Here is a 21,981-nt window from a genome sequence, read left to right as displayed (position 1 = left end):
TGACAGTACATAAATACTTTGAAACAATATAGACCAAACTTACCACTGAGGTAGCTAAATTATCATCCTGTTGTCCAAAAAAGAGGTCAAACTTGATATTCCCCAAGTTTATCTTCCTGTTATCTACCTGAAACAAAAGATAAGTAGGTGACACATTGTTTCAGGATTCAAACATGTAGGTGAGGAAATTCAAAATTTCCTGTAGCAACTATGAATTTACCTTCTTTAAGGGGAAAAAAAAAGAATTTTTGGTAGAAATATTGTACCTGTGTAGTGCTTTCAACAAAAACAGAATAACAGTTCTGACAGGTGGGAGAGACAGGTGTTGAAATGTTTATGTATTCAAGAGTGTTTGAAATGTAGGAAAAGCATTTGAGTTGTATTGTAGGCTGGTGGCATCTGAATGAAAAAACAGGAGAATGTGGATATATTTGGTGTAAATTTGGAGAGGTTTGATAGCAGGGCTTCAGGGTAAGCTATGTGTAGGGAGATCAGACACTACCCACTGCCACATACAGCTAGGTCACAAAGTTAGAAGTTAAGTGCAAAAATATATTTATCTATGTATAATAAGGAGTAAAATCATAGCTAAGCTGATAGTCAGACAACACACTCATGAATAATACAATAATGGGCATTTCTCGTGAAAATTATGTTTTTTAAATAAACAGGAATGTGTATTGCAATGTTTGTTTATATAAATTTTAAAGTATTTGTTTTACAGTTTACTCAAGCATTATCTTTTGGCTGTGCACACATGCAAACTAGGCTAAACCGCATGCTTAGATTTAGGGGACTTGCAGTGTAGATTTATCCCAATCAAGAAACAGAGATATGAATTTAACAGTTTTTCTTTTTTCAGAGTGCACTTTGAATAGCATACAAATGGTAAATAAACGCTATGTCAGGGTTGTGCGGTTCAGGATTTGAAACATATTGAAACATCAATATTATTTTCATATTATAAATTGAATTTTTAAAATTTCCTGTGGTGGTATGCTGGATCTTAACAAAATGCATAATACGGTTAATATAAAATTCTAATTAAATATCTAAATTCTTGTTTTTCTTACAATTTAGCACACACACAAAAAAATCAGTCTTTCCAAGTTGTGATAGTTTGAAATTTTTCAGTTTAAGAAATAGTGCAACAAATAAAATCTCAGTCTTCATGTCTGATGACTTCACAAACTACATATTCTACAATTTTAGTCTTGTTTCATCTTTTACCAGTCTCACCTACGTTTGCTACTTCCTGACAGTTCCCTTTTAAATACCTCTCAGTATTTGTTTCAGACCTTAAGGTGCAGCAATGTTGTAGTTACTGTGCAAACCTCCTTACAAAAGGGTTTTTTTCTTTGCAGGCAGTAATCGGTAATCACATACTGTGTTTCTGAAATTACTCAGGTGTGGATTTCATGCTTGAATAATTCAGGTGGTTGTGTTTGCTATCATTCAGTCTTAAACCTTTCATAGCAGTGGTATGTAATCACCTTGTAATCTTGATTTCGTTGTAGGGCTTTTGATCCAAGGAAATGGATGGGTTTTCCATTTGCTTGCAAGTGCCGTTGTGTAGAACACACGAACAGTCTCGAAGTGGGGAGCGGTGCTGTCGAGCAGCCCGAGCTGCACCGCTGTGCCAGCGAGTGCAGTAGCATGGGCTTTATTATAGCAAGCTCTAAACATAAAAGGAAGCCCACCAGTAAATCACTCTCTGATTTTTTTTTTTTTTCCAAAGGTTCTTAATCATTCCCAAGTTTTCGTGAGGGAAAAGCAGTGTTGCGTTCGGACGGGAAACTATGCACTAATAGAAAATAGCGCACATGCCTCCGTGCCTGGGATACAGTTGCTGAGCAGAGTTCAAGGCTGTGTTTTTCTGACTTTTGTGTGCAGGCTCAGTTCAGCTCGGTTGTAGGGTTGCGTTAATGCAGCCTTTTGCATTTACTTAAAAAGAGCAAGCTCTCCATTGAGCTCCGCTAGAACATCGAGACTCTCGGCATTGTGTAGGAGAATGACACCAAGGGAAAGGAATTTCCCTCCTCTCAGAGATCAGCGCTGCAGGAGCATTACAGGGGCAGCTTTATAGCTCTGCCGTCACTGCGCACAATGGAGAGGGCTCTGTCTGTCGGCTGAACAAAGGGCCCATTGTGACCAGCTGGCTGAAGAATCTCTTCAGTCACCGTGACTCCATCACAGAAAATTTGGCTTACAAGAAAATATTGAGCACAAAGTGCGAAACAAGATGCCTGCGTCAGAATGAGTGATAGGGGGAAAGAACTGGCCAAGCTGACACAGCAGCTCTTTTTCTATTGTATTGTTACACACACCCCATGTGTCATCTGATGGAGTGGTTTATTGCCTTTGGTTTCATAAGGGATTCAGGACAAAAACCAGAACCTAGAGTTTACTGTGAGGTCAGACCATGAAAACCAGGCCCGTCCAAAAGTACGTAGCAGCAGGCATCTCATTGGTGTCCAGTTCCCACTGATAGCCACCCACTCGCAAAGCTGCTGCACAGGCACGCACTTTTCACGAGTGCGGTGAGCACCGCTGCGCTTTTAGGCTGCTACCCTTAAATCAGTGTCCTCTCAAAGGCATGATTTCAATTGTCACTTCTCAGAGTGTCTCTGGCTCTGACCCTGGTGCTTTGTCTGTGTCACAATGTAACTATCACTTATTTTGTGACTAAGGCAGCGCACACCAGCTGGATTCGGGTCAATGACAACACGAACAACCTGAGCCTTTTAGTAGGGCCTGTGTAACAGGTTGTGCTGGGCTACTGTCTCATAAGCTGGTACTGGTTGTAAACAGTAGCTGCCAAATACAAAAATACTGGTTTTATATTCTGGCTGTGGTTCAAGAAGCTTCTCCTTCTAATGCTGGCCTTTGTGGTGTGCATTTCTGTATAATGCCTCTGCTAGATCCTGACCCTGTTTTAACATTAAACAAATACAGACGTGTGGGTAGTGTTTACAGCCCCTCATTTTGCTGGCATGAGGAGATTCAGTTCTCACCAAGCATGAGTATTTCTGAAATGTCATGGGGAAATATGAATTCACTTTATTAAATGCACACTTATGAACTGCGTTGGTTTGTGTTTTTATTCTAAATTATTTTGATTTTGTTATCTGTAAAATATTCTACATTTAAGGCAGTATGAGAATGTAGATTGTCTGATTTGACTGCTGACTATAGGAAATAATCCAAAGCATATTGAAATCAAACTGTGAGTGAAATCACCAATACACGTGTCCTCCATTGGTTTGAAATCTCATTGCTGTGTGTAGTTCTCCTTTCCTTCAAAAAGAGCCGTGAACTGGTCATCCTCAGCTCTGGCTGACAGTGCCTGCAGGATGCTGTGTTAGGCAATAGCAACTCCAGTTACAGGGCACCACATCTTTACCTGAGTTCTGAAGTATCTGAAGTAGCAGCATCTGGTACTTCTGTAATATTTTTCTTTTTCTTGAAGAAAACAGGGAGCCGGAGATATTGTGCAAGATATAATGGTCTTGCTACATAATTTAGTGTAAAATTTTCTCCAAGTAATTCTGAAACAAAAAAAAGGGGGTCAGGGAGGAGCAGGAACAGCTGGGTAGTTATCTGAAGTTAGTTTTAATTGAGACAACTTTGCTTATTTGAAAGGAAAAAAAAAGTCATTTTCAGGAAAGCATTGAAGAAATAATGAAAGCTTTCTTTCACTGGTGATGAGCAATCTCAGAAATGCCACAAAACAGAGGGAGAAGTAAATCATGTTATGTTCTCTTAATCAGAAGCTGCTCTTCTTCCACAAATCCTCACTGTAAGCCAATCTTGGTGGTGTTAAATGTAAAATTTCTATTTGTGCAAGTTAGAAACATGTTTCAGGGCTAAGAGTTTTTCTGTTTGTTGTTTGTATGGCAAGAAAATATTGTTACATCATCACTTGTTAGGATTCTTCAGTTTCTTGTGGTTGAAAAGTACTTTTTTCACCAAAATAGTTGTAATTAATTTTTATTTTGACTGCTTTAATTGTGAAACTCTAAAGCTCATGGCATTGTGGTTTCTCTTTCCTACTACTTTATTCTTCCAGCATTACATGCTGCTGCCCTTTCTGGCCACGTCAGCACAGTGAAACTGCTGCTGGAGCATAAAGCACAGGTAGATGCTCTGGATGTCATGAAACACACCCCACTTTTCCGAGCCTGTGAGATGGGACACAAGGAAGTGATTCAAACACTCATTAAAGGTCAGCTCTTAGGGCTTCACAAACCTGTTCAGAGTTCTGGTGCTGCTTCCTATGAGAATGGGAAATAAACAGCTGAGCAAGAGGTGGAGTAGAAAGTTGCTTCCCCTAAAGCATGTTTTGTCTGCAAGCTCCCCTTGTGAAATAGTGAATCTAAAATATTATTACTGTTGTGCAAAATGGCTAGAAGTGTTAAATACAAAACTTTCAAAACTGGGATTATTCTTTTCACAGGTCATTTCTGCTTAAGCCTTTGCAAGTACATTCTAGACTCTCAAACTAACTCTTCCCCCAGCAAGTCTTTTCTTTCTTTTGTTTTTGTTTGGTTTTTTTTCCTCCAGTAAATAAGACCAAATGAAGCTTTATTCACTTTTGTGAAGAACCATTTTTAGGGTTCTTTGAAGACTTTTTAAGTGAATCTTTTTTTTTAATGTACATAGCTATCAAAAGTCCTACATCATTAATATTTTCCTCTGGTTGTTTTGTAAAAGCAGTATTTTGTTTGTAGACAGAAACAGGATTTAACAAAATTCACAGTGTTAGATAATTGTAAAATATCTGCTGAAGGGTAAGAAGTACAGTGAAATAACAGTGGCATCTTAGATGCAAAATTCTGTCATTTTAGCTGCCCAGAAACAACTCTCTCCTACTTGAGACATTACCCCACTTATGCAAAGATGAAGTATCCAGGCTAAATTTTGCAAGTATTCCATCAACCAGCCTTTCTTACTGAAAAGTGTTCTTGCCTCCATGATCTGCTGGGCATATTTTAACCTCCTGTTAAGCTCTTCCTCCCACTCCCTGTGCCATTTAGCTTTTGTAGATGCAAGAAGCTTGGCTATCAAAATCTGAGTTATGTTTAATTAAATATTTTATAATATAGAGAGTCATTGTTGCTGGTTGGTTCAAGTTCTTGCATTTGTGGAGTTTTGCTTTTGTACAGAATTTTTATATCTTGCAAGAACATAGAGAGAAATTAATTATCTGCATAAAAGAGTCTTGGCATGCTTGAATTTTAAAAAATGAGCTTATTTTATAAGTTATTCTTACATTGTGAATATTTTCTCTTGCCTGCTTTAGAGATGTAAAAAGAAATTTAATCTGTAATCTAATTTCTGGAAGTTATTTTGTTGTTAAGAAAGGAAAGTTCTACTAAAAATTCATAGATCTGAAACAAATAAAATAGGTTTTTCATGGGCATTTGATAAGTCTGGATATTCTAAAGCAACTTAGAGGATAATCAGAAGATTGTAAAAAAGTTAGATGCCTAACCATTCATTCCCAATTAATTTTAAGTTTTAGAATTTGAGTAACAAAATTGAAGTTGCTTTCCAAAATACTTCACTGAATTGTCAGTTTACCAAATAAGTTCTTTTTGAAAATAAAATTACTATTTTCTTAGCATTCAACAGTATTTTCTTTTTGTGCCCAAAAATGTATTTGTCATTACAGGAGGAGCAAGAGTAGATTTGGTTGACCAAGACGGCCATTCACCCCTTCACTGGGCAGCCCTGGGAGGAAATGCTGATGTGTGCCAAATCCTGATAGAAAATAAAATCAACCCTAATGTGCAAGACTATGCAGGTAGAACACCTCTGCAGTGTGCTGCTTATGGAGGTTACATTAACTGCATGGTAGTGTTGCTGGAAAACAATGCAGATCCAAATATTCAGGATAAAGAGGTATGTTGTTGTACTTCACTGAGGTATTTAATTAACTTGAGAATAACCATAAATCAAAACATTCTCCTTTTCTTCAAGGTCATTCTCTTTTCCAGGACATAGAAGCATCTTTGCTGCTGTTTGTCACAAAAGGAAATGCATCCTGGCATCATTTTGCCTGTGCCTTCACTTCTAAGATCTCGAAAGAAAAGTAGTATTTTAATATGCAGCAGGAATTGAAGATTCCTATTTTTCCAGACCACTTTTGATTTTTCTTTATCAAAGTGGGATCATATGAGGAGTCATATTAATCATCTGATTTCTTAATTTCTATAATTCATTATTAACAGCTGACATGGGAATGTGATTTTGTAGTCTGTAGTGTGTTCCTCCAGCACAGAAATAGAGCAAGTAAGAAAATAAGATACTGCAAGTGAGATTGCACAGTGACTGCTTCAGTTACCTTCCCACATTAAGTACCCACATATGTATCACTCTTCCAGGTAAAAAAAAAAAAGAAGAACCCCACAGATTGGTTTATGTGTTCTTTTGTGTCATTATTCACGCAGTAATTGAAATTAGGAGCCAGAATAATTGTGCAACCTATAACAGATTTCTTTGTTACATGATATAATTTCTCAGAAGTCGGTAGAACCTCATCAGTCAAAAGAGCTTCACCCAATTCATTGAAATTTTCTGTAGCTATTTGTTGCAGGGCATAGATAATTCCAGGTAATGGAGACCTGGTTTTCATTATGGGTTCTACAGAGCATGCTGTACATCTTTTGCAATGAAAGAAACTGTTAGTCTTCTAATTCTGCTTTTCAGCTGTTTTAGGTGGAAAAACACTAGTGTTGAAATCTTGTTAAAAAAAAAAAGATTTCATTTTTAAGTGTTGTGTTCTTCTTATTTTAACAAGGAAGTTTATTTAGAAGAACCAGTTTGTTCTTCATGTCCAGAAAAGCATTGAATTACAGCATGATTTATGACTTTTATTGTGGCGTGGTAGAGTTTGGGGGTAATGCTTTTTTTTGTTCTGTTCTGTTGTTTTACAGGGCAGAACTGCCCTGCACTGGCTCTGTAACAATGGCTACCTTGATGCTATAAAGTTGCTGCTCGGCTTTGATGCTTTCCCCAATCACATGGAGAACAGTGAGGAGAGGTATTGCTTGTCTGAAGGTGTTATTTTGTAATTGAGCCAAGGCACTACCTTCGATTTAAATGTTAAATGTTCAGATGCTGCAAGAGAATCGTCATCTTGTATCTCAAAGGAGTGCTGTAATCTTGGGCTTCAGCGTAAGCAGCTTTTCTAGTGTGAAAGTTCTATTTCTTAACTAAGACCTTGCAACTTCAACTGTTTATACTTCTGAGCCTTGAACTTACGGAGTATTTACTCACACTAGTCTTGTTTGAAATATTAAAGATCTTTCTCATTTATATGGAGTTGATAGCAGATGTGTATGGACAAAGGATGAAAAGGCAATTCTGCTGCTGTTGGAATAGACTGGAACTTTTATATTTGATACAAATACAGCAAGAAGAAAGAAAGTGGGAGAAATGTAACATTATGTTTTAAAATGGTGATTACACAGAACCTGGTGGCTACCTGTATTCTAAAGGCCTAGTTTTAAAAAAAAAGTCTCCTATAATCATAAAGAGACAGCACATTTGCATCTCTTTTCTTTGTCTTTCATTGACATATAAATAATGGTTTTTTAAAAGTGATTTGGGTTGTGGAGTTTGAATTAGTCACCTGAACATGAAGATAATTACTATTAGCAGAAATTTATAATGCCTCTTTTTAAAGTAGATGACCTTCTCATAATTATAAGATTATGAACAGCATGCCATATAAATTTGAATATTTCAACATTTAAAATAACTTAAGGGGTTTGCCACCCCACATTTCAGTGCTAAATTTGAGACTTGCATACTTAACCCCCATCATTTCTCTTTTGTTCTCTACTCTAAACCACTCAGATCTCTCTTCCTTTCTGTTCTTATTTTTTTTTGAGAAACACAAATGAAAGTATAACTAGTTCCTAATTAAGTAGTGTCAAGGCTCTCTTTAGTAATTTTTGATAGAAAATTGAATAAACAGTTTTAATTAAATTGCTTTTAATGAGTGAGATTAAAAGCCTCTATTTTGCCAGAAAGGAGACTGCTGTTCTCTTTACTTTGTAGAAATGTACTAATGATGCTCAAATGTGAAGAAAGTATCTTCACTGTGGTTTACCACAACCATTCAGATAGTATGTATTTTTGTTTCCCTCTGGCATTAATATATGTTCTGATGTATAAATCTAGATTACTCAAAATATAACTAGAAGTATTCCAAATGTCTGTTGATAAGCACTACTGCATGTGCAGAACAAAAGAGATCCCCAGTATTTCTAGGTGGATCAGTCTTTAAATATAATTCTCCTAAAATATATATATAAAAATTGCACAGTTGCATCTAAAAAATATCTACGAATCTTGTTTTATTGTTAATAGATTGGAAGTTTGTAAACTGGAAAATCAAGTTAAGTGTTGTAAGAGAGAGGAAAAATAACCTTATGGATATGGTTCATCTGTAATTGAATTGGTTTTTAATCAGTAACAATTTCACTTCATAGTGACTTTTTTCAAATATTCCTATAGGAAAAGGCTTCCCTTCTTTACTTTCTTAGTGTAATAAAAGATACCAGTTAAAAATTCAAACATTGTGGTTATAACTAAAAGATTAGTGAAAAGATAGAGCTGAGATTGCATCTAGGATTTTAAGCTGCCTACTTGTTTGCCAAGTATGTGATCAAGTGCTAGTCTGGAGGGTGTTGGGTTTGTTGCTCCTTCCAAATTCATTTTATAATCCAACTTAATGTCCTGAGTGCATCAAGCTGCTGCTTGACCACCTTCATGTTAAATTACCTATAACAGCTGATGGCTGATGTCTTCATGTGTTTCCCTGTGAAGCCAGCTTGATTTAAAAACTATCTGCTTTAGAAAGAATCAAGGGAAAGAAAAGTTACATTAAGCTTTAAACTGACAGAACAGAGGAGTGTATGTAAGTGTCCAGTCATACAAACCCCTCTTCAGATTTGATTTCAGTGATTTTTTTACTTTCAAAGGTAGCTCTGATGGAGTTAGAGAATCCACATTTAAAAATATGGATCTTCATGACTGGGACCTGCAATAGAATACATTGTCTTGGTAGCTACACGGTATAGCATAAAGTTTACTTTAGTATCCTTTGTGTCTTTAAAATATTCAAAATTAGGAATACTTTAAAAATGTTTAATTACGTTCCTGCTGAAGTTCCCATTTCTGGGTTATTGAAAGTCTGTATCTATTTAAATGCCATCAGCAGCACACCTTGACATCCAAATTTTCATGTTATGTCATTGTCTTTATTCCTGCAGACACCTCAGTTCAGATTCTGTTTACCCTTCCATCAAACTATCGCTGTGTGGCAGGTCCAATTGTGCTTTCTGTCTGTTTTTCTTTGCTTACCAGCACTGCATCCCAGCAAGTTACCATCAACAAGAGCCCTAATTTTCACCATCACATGCATTGACATTTGTTATTGGATAGTCTGATGTGATATGGTCTTGATTATGGTTTGTGACTGATAATTTTCAGCCCCTAAATGTCTTTGCCTAAAGTTTCAGTGTCGATGTGGGAGAGATGTAAATTTTGCTCCCGTGTTGACAGTGGGAAATTTGGGAATTATTTTGAAAAAGGCTTAGGTGTCTTTGACAGCATTAAAACCCAAAGCAATTTAATATTTTGAACACCTGTGTCCATTTGAAAACGGACTTTAGTCTTCCTAGTACCTTAAAAACCGGTATTATCATTTTAGATCGCTACTGATCTAATCCTGCTGCTTGGTCAGTCATACCGTCCTCAGTCAATGTTATAGAAGCTAAGCCAGATTTGACAGTAGGTCTCTAGAACTTAAACTCATATGGAAATAACACAAAAATATTTTAACTTACTTTTTCTTTCTATTTCTATATGAAAATCTCAGTAACACCTTTTAAAGACTGCCTGCCTGCCACAGTTAATGCTGTGGATGGGGCTTTGGGACATTCTGTCCAAACACCTTGTGTAGTCTGATCCCCCTCTCCCCCACCTTCCATATTAGGAGGCTAAAATAAGCTTTAAACATAACCACAGTGTGTAGAATGAATAAGGTAGGTAAATAATGCTTAAAAAGGTGAGGAAAACTACTTAAACCGTGTTTAATCTGTCTCCATACTAGAAGTTGCCTTATTATGGAAAGAGGGTTAAGTAAATGCACATTATAGCTAGAGTTCTAGATCAATAATAGTTGTTGTGGTTTTGTTTTGCTTTTGCTTTTTTTAGATATACTCCACTTGATTATGCCTTGCTTGGTGAACACCACGAAGTGATTCAGTTCATGTTAGAACACGGGGCTCTGTCTATAGCTGCCATTCAGGATATTGCTGCTTTCAAAATTCAGGCTGTCTACAAAGGATACAAAGTTAGAAAGGCTTTTCAAGAGAGGAAGAATCTTTTAATGAAACATGAACAGCTGAGAAAAGATGCTGCTGCCAAGTAAGTCTGAGACTTGAAATCTACTCCAGCAAATAGATATTTGTTGTTAGTTTGTATTTATCAGTGTGTGATTTTATGTTGCTCATCAGGTTTTGTTCCTCTTTGTGAAATTCATGAAACTGAAGGAAGCATATAACTTCCATATAACTATAGACAGATGGAAGTTATTTTCCATATAATCCCAGTTTAAATAACAAACTTTATGTAATATAAAATAACAAGGCAAAATACCAAAGTCTGAGAAAACAGCATGTTAGCATCCATGGATCTTTGCCTGATATTCTGTATGATGATAAAATGGCTTGGGAAACATTTATCACTTGAAGGTGATGGAAATAATTATTGACTTGTCAAGTCTTGATATCAGTTTTGAAAGGAAATTAATAAGTAGCTGAGGAAAAAAACCAAAAACAAACCAGGGAAAGCCTGGTTTAGTAAGGCTTAACTTAATGTTTCTCTAGCAGCCTGAACTCCTGGATTCTATTTGCGACTTCATTTTGGGCACTATCATTCTCTGCACTTATATTTTCTGGTCTTGAATTAGAGAGTTCCTATGAATTGGTTATATTGCATTACTGATAACTAACATATGCAATTCAAATAGTTATCAGCAAGATGTCTAAGTTCTGGCTGAATTTCAACCCAATTTAAATGTGGTAGTGGTAGCACAGTGGTGAAACTCTAAAATCAAAAGGTACATAAATGATTATCAAAATGCTTTGCTTGCTTGGGGTTTATCCTCAAGATTCTTAGTATGAAATTAGCACCTGGTTTCTCTTGAAGAAATCTGATTCTGAAGTGAAAAAACATAACAGTCTGAAAAGATTTCTGCATGATTTGGTAGAATTATTTTGATAAAGAGAGATCATATGAAAAAACCACACAACATAATGATTGAACCTAGAGGTGTTGGTGTTGCACCTGTGTATCACAGACAAATTCAGCTGCACTACACTCCGTATCAAATTTGGTTGTTTGATGTTCTGCATAACTAGCCAGTTGGACCTTCACTGGGTTTGAGTGCTGCTACTGTATAACGCTTGTTATTCCCCAGGAGGAACCAAAGCTAGAAATATCAGGTAACTCATCTCTTACTCACATCTTTACATCCTGAAGTTGTAACCTGTAGCTCTCCTACTGTTTACCTTTTCTGCTGAAGTCAGTATAAGTCAAAACCATGCAAGGAGAAGCTGCCTTTGAAAATATTTCTTTTTAATGTGGAGAGCTCTGCTTATTGCTGTGTGGTCACACCTGACTTTACCAAATGAGATGGTTTTATCCTTTGTGATGACAGTCATTTTTAGAAGAATCTCTGATCCACCATGTAGAAGATTAAATGGAAAAGAATTGCCTCATGGAAATTTGGAGATATTTTTGTAATAGTTTTCCTTTGTGAGTTTCTGATGTAGTTTCTGAAACTTACTTAGCTGTTGTTGATTTGTTTGAAAACAATAGAAACAAAGTCTGTGTACCAAATACCATAAAAAGAGAATTACAGTACAATTGGAGTGTACAAGCAAATCAGGTTGTCACATAACAAATTTTATTTAATTGCAGTTTTATGATCTGTAATAAACTGAAGGGGACATTATGTTGTCATCATTCTGCGTACCCATCTGTGCATTCCACAGCTAAAATTGGCCAGGGTGTTGCTGCAAAGAAGAAACTATTATCCTTACTGATGTTTAAAAATCTGGTCTCCAGATAAAGCTAGACATTACGTGGGGATCCAGAATGATGGTGAATTCCTAGATCAAACACTCCCCCCTCTCCAAATATTTCAGTGTAGGTATTTAAAACTTGCTTTGTAATATGTTATTTTAGAGAGTCTCATCAAGATAAATTATTCCTATGAGTCTGCATTTAGTTAGTCTTTTTTTTTTTTTTTTTTTTTTTTTTTTACCCTAACAAAAAGTCAGCCAGCATCTTATACCTGTATTATTTTCTGGTAAAATTACATTCACTGTATTTAAAGCCTATGAAATATTTCTATACAAACATCTTCTCCCATGTTCTGTGCTATAAAAAAAAAATTGTAATTTATAAAATGAAGTTTGATGAAGGCCAAAACAACATGCACACTAATATGTCACTGAGCAAAGAGACACACCAGCAGACCAATTTGGGTAAGCAGGGAGTCATTGACAAAGCTCAAATGTAAAATGCAGTTTACAGGAGGCAGAAGCTGGGACAGACTGCAAAGGCAGAGTGTAAAAGCATGGCTTGGGAGTGTAGGGATGGTGTCAGAAACACCAAAACTCAAATGGAGTTGAGATTTTAAAGGTGACTTTGTGCTTCTATATTAATAAAAGCAGTAATACATTAGTAAAATGATGAGCAAGGGATATGTGGGCCTGTTGCTGAATGGTGCATTTAGTGACAACAGACACAGGTGTGGCAGGAGTACTCAATGCCTTCTCATCCTCAGTCTTCCAAAAGAAGGTCTCCCAGGCCTCTTTGCTAAGAGAATTGGTTCAAGGAGGAGAACTGCCAGCTGTGAATGAGGATTAAGTCAGGGATGGCTTGAGAGAACTCAGCTGAGACAAGTCCATGGGACCAGACTGGCAGCATCCAAGGGTACAGAAAGAACTGGCACCATTAAAAGGCCACTTTCCAATGTCTTTGAAAGGTCACATAGACTAGGGAAGGTCTCCTGTGGTGAGAGGAAAGAAAATGTTGCACCCAGCTTCAAAAAGGGCTAAAAAAATAATCTGGGGAACTGTAGTCTGGTTGGTGTCCCTGGTCTCTGGGAAACCTATAACAGACAGAAGTTGAAACAAGAGATTTTGTCTGGAAATAAAGAGAAATTCTTTCACCCTTGGGACAATCAAGCAGTAGAACAACCCAAAGAGGTTGTATTGTCTCTGTCCATAAAAGTTCTCAAGGTGGATAAAAAGCTGAGCCACCCAATCGGACCCTGTTTTGAGCAGCATGTTAGCCTCCATGACTTCCTGAGATTCCAGTCCTGAAATCCTTCCAGACTTCAAAACGAGGATTTTGGTTTACTTCCTGCAAAACCAGGTATTTAAGAAAATAATATCTAAGGGTTTAAAACATATTCAGGGAAACCTAATGTCCAATATATTGAATTTTGAAAGGGCTGCAGAACTCGTTCCTCATTTGTTCACCTTCCCTTTCAATTTCTCAGAATGAGCTCCTGAATCCATACTTTTCTTTTTCATTTTAGCCAGTTGGAGGAAACTGATTGAGAATGAGGATGTGAAAGGGAAATGGATGAAAGTGAGTAAGTAGCTCCTGATATTTAGGAAGAGAAGAGCAGCAAGAAAATAAGCACTTCAATTAAACAGCCTTCAGTAGATTTAGAAAAATGTTCTCATGCCAAGAGAGTACAAGTAGATTATGAGGTTTTTCAAAAGACTGGTGGTTAGCCCTGCATGCTGAGAAAAGATAGGAGAGTGTGGCAACAGAGAAAATAATGAGCTCTTCAGCAACCTGAAAAGGGAAAGCACATATTGGAAATTTGATGTAATTACTAAAATTGACTGTAATAAGAACATACAGTGATAAAGCTAAACAAGCTGAGGTGCTAAATAAGAAGAACTGGCAAAGGATGTGGGGTAGGTATCACAATAAACCATTGTAAACATACTCATTGTAAAAGGAAGAGTAAAGAAACAGTTGGTCCATGAGAGATGCTAAGTAGACTGAACTGTTCTGTGGGGTTTTTTTTCACTTCACAAGAAATTACATCCAACCAACTCAATTTTCTTTTGTGTCTGAATAACAAGTTTTGTGGCCATGGAGAAACAGTAGCTGTCATTCAGACTTGCCTAAAGTCTTCATACTTCCTCATGGGAAATTTCTCATTTCTCACCTTTAAACTGGAATGTATATTGATGAGAATTTCACATAAATCCATCATGAATGTGTATTTTCATTTAAAAAGTAAATTTAAATTTGAAAATAGCACCAAAATGCAGAAGATTGTAAGCACATTGAAGACTAAATTAGAAATCTGAATGGTGGTAAAATACATATGAGAAATGACTGAGGAAAAAATAGGTAGTTAGGTAAGAACTAATGGACTGCTCTACATATTTGGGAAGACCGGTCAACACAGGAATACTGGAGAGAAATTAACTGTTGTCTTAACATTTTTATTAAGGACTATCAGTTTAAAAGATTATTGTAGATCAGAAGCTGAACATGTCACGAGTCAGTGGTGTCATTCTTCTGAAAATAATCATCATGCTAGGCTGTGTAGCAGGAGATGCTGTTTATACAACAAGAAATACAACTCCTCTTAGTCCAGGTGAAGCTCTACCTGTAGTAGGATCATGCCTGGAGATCTCTTTTCAGTTGTGATTTTTTAAGTAAGTTTATTTTCTGCAAGGTTAACTTTAAAAACACTCTCCTTTAAAATATCCTTCAGTGACTAGATAAAAAACTTAAGTTTCTATTCTTAACAGAATAGAAAAGGTTGAATTCATTTTAGCAGAATCAAAAATTCAAAGCATCTCTGTCTCTTCCCAAATGTGTGTGTGAGGCTGAAACTGTTCCTTTCCATCTGCTAAAGGCTCAGTTTTCAGTCTTTCACTTTTGCAACAAAGTACAAGTTTATGACCATTCAGGACAAAATTGTGTTGCATTTACAATGGAAAGTGTTGGCCTGCCAGGTCTATTACCACTCTTGAGCTGTAGCTGTCTAACTTGAGAGCCCAAATTTGGATCCTGTTGAGTCACCAGAACCTCCTAAGAATGACTGAGAGCCCTGAAGTTAGAATCTTGTCTGCTTCCTTCACTTGTTCATGAAACTTAGCCTCTCAAATTGGACAGCAGTAAAACTTGGAAATCTTAATTTCAAAGAGATCCTTCACTTGTAATATAGGCTGAATTTCTGATTAAATAAAGCAAAACACAAGGTTCTTATGTGTTCAGGAGTCTATTATTCAACTAAGCTGTACTGTGACCATTATGATGATACTTTATGAATAAGGAGCTTTGAAATCCCTTCCCTTTATTCTTTCTTCAGTTTAATCTGAAAAAGTAGTACACAGATAAGACCTTTAAAGAAAAAAAACCTTTTTTCTTCTTGGTTTCTGGCCCTGTGTCATTTCAATAACTTTACAATTGGTATGTTGCTGAAGTTATTGTTTTGAGTTGATCTGCTCATCAGAGGAGTGCAGGTCACTCTGGCTTGATTGTGTATCACACAGCCCATCTCACACTTCCTTTTCTAATACCCTGAACAGACGGTATTGGTACTAGGCTGCTTATTCTTGTGGAGAATGGAAAATTACTATTCTGTGAATAGCAAGATCTGATTTATCAGCTCAAATGGCACAGTAATGGCAGTGAGATCCATACTGTACACAGTCCCAACATCCCTGCATAGTCCGGTTGTGGAATGCCAATATTAATTGAAACTAGCCACTTTTTTTCATGCCAGAGGGAATACTGAATCCCAGGCTGCTAGGAGTGTATTTTTTTAGATCAATTAGCAGCTTTTCAGGTGCAAAGTTCAATCAGCTTCTTCTGCAGAGCATAGTTGATAAGATAGCACTGACAGATAAAGTTAGGGCTTCTCGCTGGCAGCTCGCACTGCAGTGACACGCGCTGCCAGTGACACCACTCACAGGAACTGGGGCTGGCGTGCTGCATAACTCACCTGTCACACGCCGTGCTGGGAGGTGATGTGGCAACAGTCTGCAGACTGTGTTGGAGCACTGGAAGCAAGTTAAAATACCAGGCAGCTACATGATATGGCATTTACCGCCTGTCCGTCCAACAGGAGAGGTGTCACTTTGGCCAACAACCAGGGCTTAATTTACAAAAAACAAATTCAATGGGAGGTAGGTATGTAACGTTTGCTGTGTGCTATTGGGTTTATTCTGCTTGGTAGGAACAAGAATTTAAAAGATAAAGTGCAATGATAGCCCACTGTATTTCAAAATAGGCTGCAAAATTTTATTCAATGGATGCACCTTTCCTAAGTTTGTCCAAAATTCTCTTTTATGGCTACACTGTTAAGAGATGCGTGACTTATTTCATTTTGGAAATCCAAATGTCACCATTGTAATGGCATACTATGTGCACACAAGTTTCTAATTCACATCTCATATTTTCAGTATTTGTCATTTATATGACATGTATATGCAAAATTTATTATCTACCAATGACAAATACATAGCAGCAAGTTAGTACCAGTATCTAGTTCAAAGTTGGTTTATTATTGTCTGTACTAACTATGGCACATTTAAGTATGAAAAAATAATTTTCAAAGGTATTGTGTTTTTTGTTAGTTTTTTGCTTTTCAAATACAGTGCATTGTGTTATTACTTACATGAAAACATTGCTCTTTACTAATTACAAACATAATTATAAGTGTCATGATTCTTTTAAAAATCCTAATTTTAATTTTTGTATACTTATAGACCCCCCTAAATTTAGTTGTTTTCAATAAGTGAGTGTTTTAAGATCAGTTAAAACAACTGCAAACTGAATGGGCAGCTGGCTGACAAGGACTTAACCTTCATCAGGCTGTAGCTGCAAGTCAGTTTTTGTTTTGGATCAAGCCAAGACATTTCAGTGCAACGTGTGTCCTTTTCTCATGAAAAAGATGTCAAGTCAAGGTTTTGTTGTGGCAGCATCAGATTTTTAGAGAGGAGTGTGTTCAAGTTAGATATATGCTCCCAAGATTTAATCTTTGGAACTCTTACGGTATGGACTATAATTGCAGGAAACGTGAAGAAGAAACTAAGAGGAAAGAAGCCAAGCTGCAGAAAGGGATGCAGAACATGGAACAAAACAAGTTTTGGGTACAACAGAATCCCGCAAATCGGGAGAAGGCCACCAGTGTCCCACAGCTACCCAACAAAGCAGCTGACACACAGAGCAAGAGGATTCTGTCCCTCAATGCTTCACAGATCCAACCAGGGAGAAACAGCAGAGGTTCACCTAAAGCTGGTCACAACAAAGGGGCCCCAAAGGAGAGCTGCCTGTCAGCGGAGCCTCAGAGCGAAGGTCATAAGATCAGGCAAGGTTTGTGATCTTTTTTAATTGCACTGTTTATCCGCTTTGTCCAATTCTTGGGGGTTTTTTTATATAGGACCCATTTTGTCTTGCTGTGATTTCATAATCTTTCATCACTTGAGCAATTTGTGCAGCAGGGTAGAGTTAGATACACATTCTTTTACTCTGTGTGAAGTAGTGAAAAACACCAGTATAATGTCTTATGGAGGCTATAAAAATACGTAGAATATATGAAAACAGGCTGTGGGCAATGTTCTGTTAGTTGCACTCTTTGGAGAAAATAAGATTAAAGATATTTGACATATCTGTGGTGCACATGAAGAATGTTAATGGAGAAATGGTATCTCTTGTTTTTAAACGAGATTTATCCTCCAGCTCAATCCAAACTGTCAGTGTTTGAAAGAATGCTATGCCTTTTTTAGGTATGCATTCCCTTTTTGTTACTGAAGTGATGCCAGGAAAGTTGATGCAACCAGGATCAAATCATGAAGTTGTATAGTCAGTTCTCATTAGGTGTTTTAATCAATCTTCTTTATTGGACTTCATTGGTCATTTTATTGGAATTAAATATAAATTTAGACCCTTTGGGCTATGAAAACTATGATTCAGTTGTTGGGTGTTTTCTGATCTGGTTATCCAGTCAAAAGGGTATCCTGTAAAGCATCGTTTCACCAGGTTCTGGATGATCCAGATGATTTTCTGGAATGCCAGTATATCAGAGATCTCTTTCTTTTCTTTTTCCCTTGATACCTACCCTGTAACATTCTGTCTGTTACATTTCATCCTGTCTGGTCTATTTTCTCACTCTCTTGTTAATTTTCAAGCAGAATGGAAGGTGGATGGAAGATGGGGAATTTTCAGTTTTGCACTGCAGTCTGGCTTTCGAGTCACCCTCACCAGAGTGTTTAGAAGCAGTGATCACACAGCAGCAAGGGAGAAATAGGAAGGACTTCATAGTTTCATTCAGGATGTCAAGGGAAGTACTGAGAAGCCAAGTGCTTTGGGTTTCCTGGGTCAGTGGGTTATCCTGTGCCAGGATACAGGATGGATAGAGCAGGAGCTTTTCAGGCATCTAACTCAAATGTAATGTTAGAAAGAAAACCATTTGTAAAACATTGAGCAAATGAAAGAGTTTGGGACTCTACTGTGACAGGCAATCATGTCCTCTTCTGATTCTTCCTGCTTGCATTTTTTTTGTTCATTTAAGTGAATCCTAGTGTGCCTCAAAGGTAACTGAGCAAAAAAATCAGAGACATAAACTATGTTTTGCTGGATCAGAGACTGAACATTGTTTTCCAATTCTCTGTCTAAAGATTCATTGAGGAAACACATCAAAAGCAAGTCAAGTTGTGTCCATTTCCATTGTGACAAAGCCAATGAGGGAACAAAAGTTGAAGTGAAACATCAGGTTGCACCTGCTGCAGAAGTGGACGGAGAAAAGCACAAGGAACATGCTGTTGACACAACGGGTGCCTGTGCTCGGAGGAGCAGGAGGCTTCCTGCTTCTGCCTGTAGGACTGCCTGTGCTGGGGAAAAGCAAAGGGATTCAAGTCAGCCTCCCTCTGGCAAGAGGGACCACAGTGAGGGAAGGGCTGTGTTCTTCTGCGATGCCGCTTGTACCGGTGGAACAGCGCAAAACTCAAAGCTGGGTGAAGCTTCTTTCAAAGGCAAAAGGCACCAGCAGAAACCCAGAAATAAGGAGGTAAATGATAAGAGATGTTCACCAGCTGGTTCTAGTAGACCAGGAAGTGCCAAAACAGTATTTGTAAGCACCAGAAATGACAGCCTGCACGCTGTAGAACAAACTGTCAAAGTGGGAAACAATGAAATAGAAAAAAAGGCCTCCTCATTATTGTCTGCTGAGGCAGAACCTACCAGGACTGTGCCAAGAAACCCAGTAACATGTTCTGCTTCTGATCACAGTTTGAACTTGGAAAAAACAGGCATAATTGGATCCAGGAATGCAGATGATCAATTGTGTTCTGTTCCATGGCAAAGTACAAATATTGAACTAATCCCTTTAGAGATTCGAATGCAGATCATAGAAAAAGAAAGAAAAAGAAAAGAGCTGTTTCGGAAGAAGAACTATGCTGCCACAGTCATACAGAGGACGTGGAGAAGGTAAGATTACTGTTTCAGTAGCTAGAGAAGAGTGAGATACAAGTAGATGTCAATTAAACTAGGCCTGTTGGAAACGTCCTTTATTTGGGCCTTTTGCTTACAATGTTGCCAGTGCTAAACGAGGAAGTTAATAATCTTTCTCCACACAAGGGGAAGTGGGTTCCAGTTGCCTAGAGTTACATCAGTCAGTTCATAAAAAGTGCAAGGTAAGTGATGACTTTTAATACTCAGAGAAATTGTTAAACTTCTATTTCAAGCACTGATATTTCTTTAGAGTGTGAATCAGGATTTGCCTAAGCCTGGAGTTCAGTGACACATGTGAAATTGTGCTCTGACCTGACTTTTAACCAGATAACCAAACCACGGGATGTTTGGAAGCTTTGAGTGTTCATTGCCAAAACTTGAAGCTAGCTTGAATACCTTGATTAAGCAGGAACAACTGCTGTACAGAAGAGAGAGATATGTCCCAGTGTTTGCTTTCCACAGCATTATCCCACTTTCATGAATTTGTGAGTTTCAACCTCAGAAATGCAATCATTCTAAAAGTACATGCTCCTTAATATTTAATTTCTTACCAAAATGGGCATGAAGAGTATGGCTGTAGGGGAAGCACACTCTTCTTATTTCTTGTTTTTATTTAAACTTTCTTTGATTTTTATTGGGTGCAGAAACCTATAAATTGCTGATGTTTACTAATATTCTTTCCAGGTCTCTCACTCATTTAACAGTTTCTCTGAGGAACTCTGAGTTGAAGATGTCCCTGGCCATGGCAGGAAGGGTAGATGAGATGGTCTTTAAAAATCTCTTCCAACCCAAACCACGCTGTGGCACTGTGATTCCATGCCATATTCCTCATACCCACTCTGAACTGCATAGCAAAGCAGCCATTGTTCTCCCAGGGTTCTACCAGTTCTGCCCTCTCTGCTGTTCCCACTCACTGTGCAAGCAGCTGGGCGCTCCTTGGCCTTCTTTTCTGATGTAGATCCCAAGCTCTTGTCTTATGTGTTCAAATCCTTTAGATACCAAAAGCTAAAGGCAGTCAGGAGTAGGCATGTGCCATGGCTTTAAGACAAAGCAGAGCAATGTGTAGTGAGTGCTTGTGCAAATTTCCTCACAAGAACTGGGATCCAAAGTCTTGCATTAAGCTGACTTACCTGCATGAAAATCTGCATTCCATTTGCACTTCTGACTCTCTGAAGATTCTGATAGGCCTTTCTATACTGCTGAAACAGGGATGGTGTGCAATCTCTCCAAGAAGTGCATGCACTTACTAACACTTAGCATTTTGGAAATTGTGGGAATTAAAGATTGTTTAAGTTACATCTGTTATTTAAATACTTAATAGTGAAAAATAAATGTATTTTTTCTGTTTGCAAGAACTCATAGAACACTAACAAAGATCATAAATTCTGCAGGACTGCAGGAGAGATTAGTTTGGCAGTTCTTCCACAGTCCTGTGTTTTCTTTTGGTCCAAACTTGCTCTGGTAAATAGCATGTACTTGTAGACAGCAATAAAATTATACACTGTTAATTCTGTGTAATTCTACATTAGAAACATGTAGAAGTACGTGCTTGAGTTCTGGAATTTCTCTAAATTAGAATTAAATGTATTTGTCTCACTCTGCAAATTTTATATTCCTGATTTATTTATTGAAGGCAAACACAACAGCAGAGTGGTACTGGTCTACTTAAGTGTATCAAACTTGCCATTCTCAGGAGAATGTTTCAATTCCCAAATCTGCAAACTTTATAAATGTACTCCTTAAAAGTGTATTCTAAGGTGTGTGGCTTGCCAAAGGTTAATTGCTTATCCTGCTTGTTGAGGCTTACAGGTTCTGTGTCTGTGTTCTCTCGTGGGGGGCACCGGGGCCTGTACCATGCTCCAGGGCCCACAGGGAGTCAACAGAAGCTGGAATAAGTTGGTTGTCGTCGCTGTTGTTCTCCCACTGGAGTCAAGCTGTATTTTTTTAATATATTATTTCTGCGTGCATACTTTGGCCAGCAGTAGTTTTTAAGATTAGAGCCTCTGTAACAATGAGTGAGAACACCACTTGCCAGCTTTGTTGTTCTGCACGTGGATATTCCACTTTTCTTTTAGGCGCAGTAGTTTTGTTGACTAAGCATCAGGTATTTTAAAGCACCATGTCAGATTCATATTGTATCAGACTTGGTCCCATTCCCTTTTTTTCCTCACTAGGATCAGAATGATGTGTTACGAGAGAGCTGAATTAAAATAATGAATTAAAACAATCTACAGATAACTGCTTACCTCTCCTGAGTGTCAGAACCTCACAGTTGTTTTCTTGTTGCTAAAAACTACCAGAAGTTCTCTACAAACATGAAGTCACAGCTGGGTGCAAAGGTGGAGTGACTGTGAATGGGTCATTTCACATATCAGCAAAGGCAGCTGGCAGTAATTACTG

General features: G+C 37.6%; 1 protein-coding gene across 8 annotated transcripts in view; it reads left to right on the top strand.

Moving 5' to 3' along the window:
- The window catches only part of INVS (inversin), an 85,062-nt gene that overhangs the window by 57,122 nt on the left and 5,959 nt on the right, over nt 1-21,981 (top strand). For 7 of the 8 annotated variants that reach the window (XM_020584241.2, XM_010393854.3, XM_020584245.2 and 4 more), the window contains 6 exons: nt 4,070-4,225; nt 5,675-5,904; nt 6,939-7,045; nt 10,231-10,443; nt 17,144-17,445; nt 18,750-19,557. In XM_020584241.2, coding sequence (XP_020439830.2) covers nt 4,070-4,225; nt 5,675-5,904; nt 6,939-7,045; nt 10,231-10,443; nt 17,144-17,445; nt 18,750-19,557 — 1,816 coding nt within the window. The remainder of the gene's footprint in view (nt 1-4,069; nt 4,226-5,674; nt 5,905-6,938; nt 7,046-10,230; nt 10,444-17,143; nt 17,446-18,749; nt 19,558-21,981) is intronic. The other variant, XM_020584242.2, reaches the window with a different exon arrangement.

Source organism: Corvus cornix, chromosome 2 (genome assembly GCF_000738735.6).
Source record: "Corvus cornix cornix isolate S_Up_H32 chromosome 2, ASM73873v5, whole genome shotgun sequence".
Taxonomy (NCBI): domain Eukaryota; kingdom Metazoa; phylum Chordata; class Aves; order Passeriformes; family Corvidae; genus Corvus; species Corvus cornix.
The sequence above is the reverse complement of the archived record's forward strand: the minus strand, read 5'-3'. Positions and strand labels throughout refer to the sequence as shown.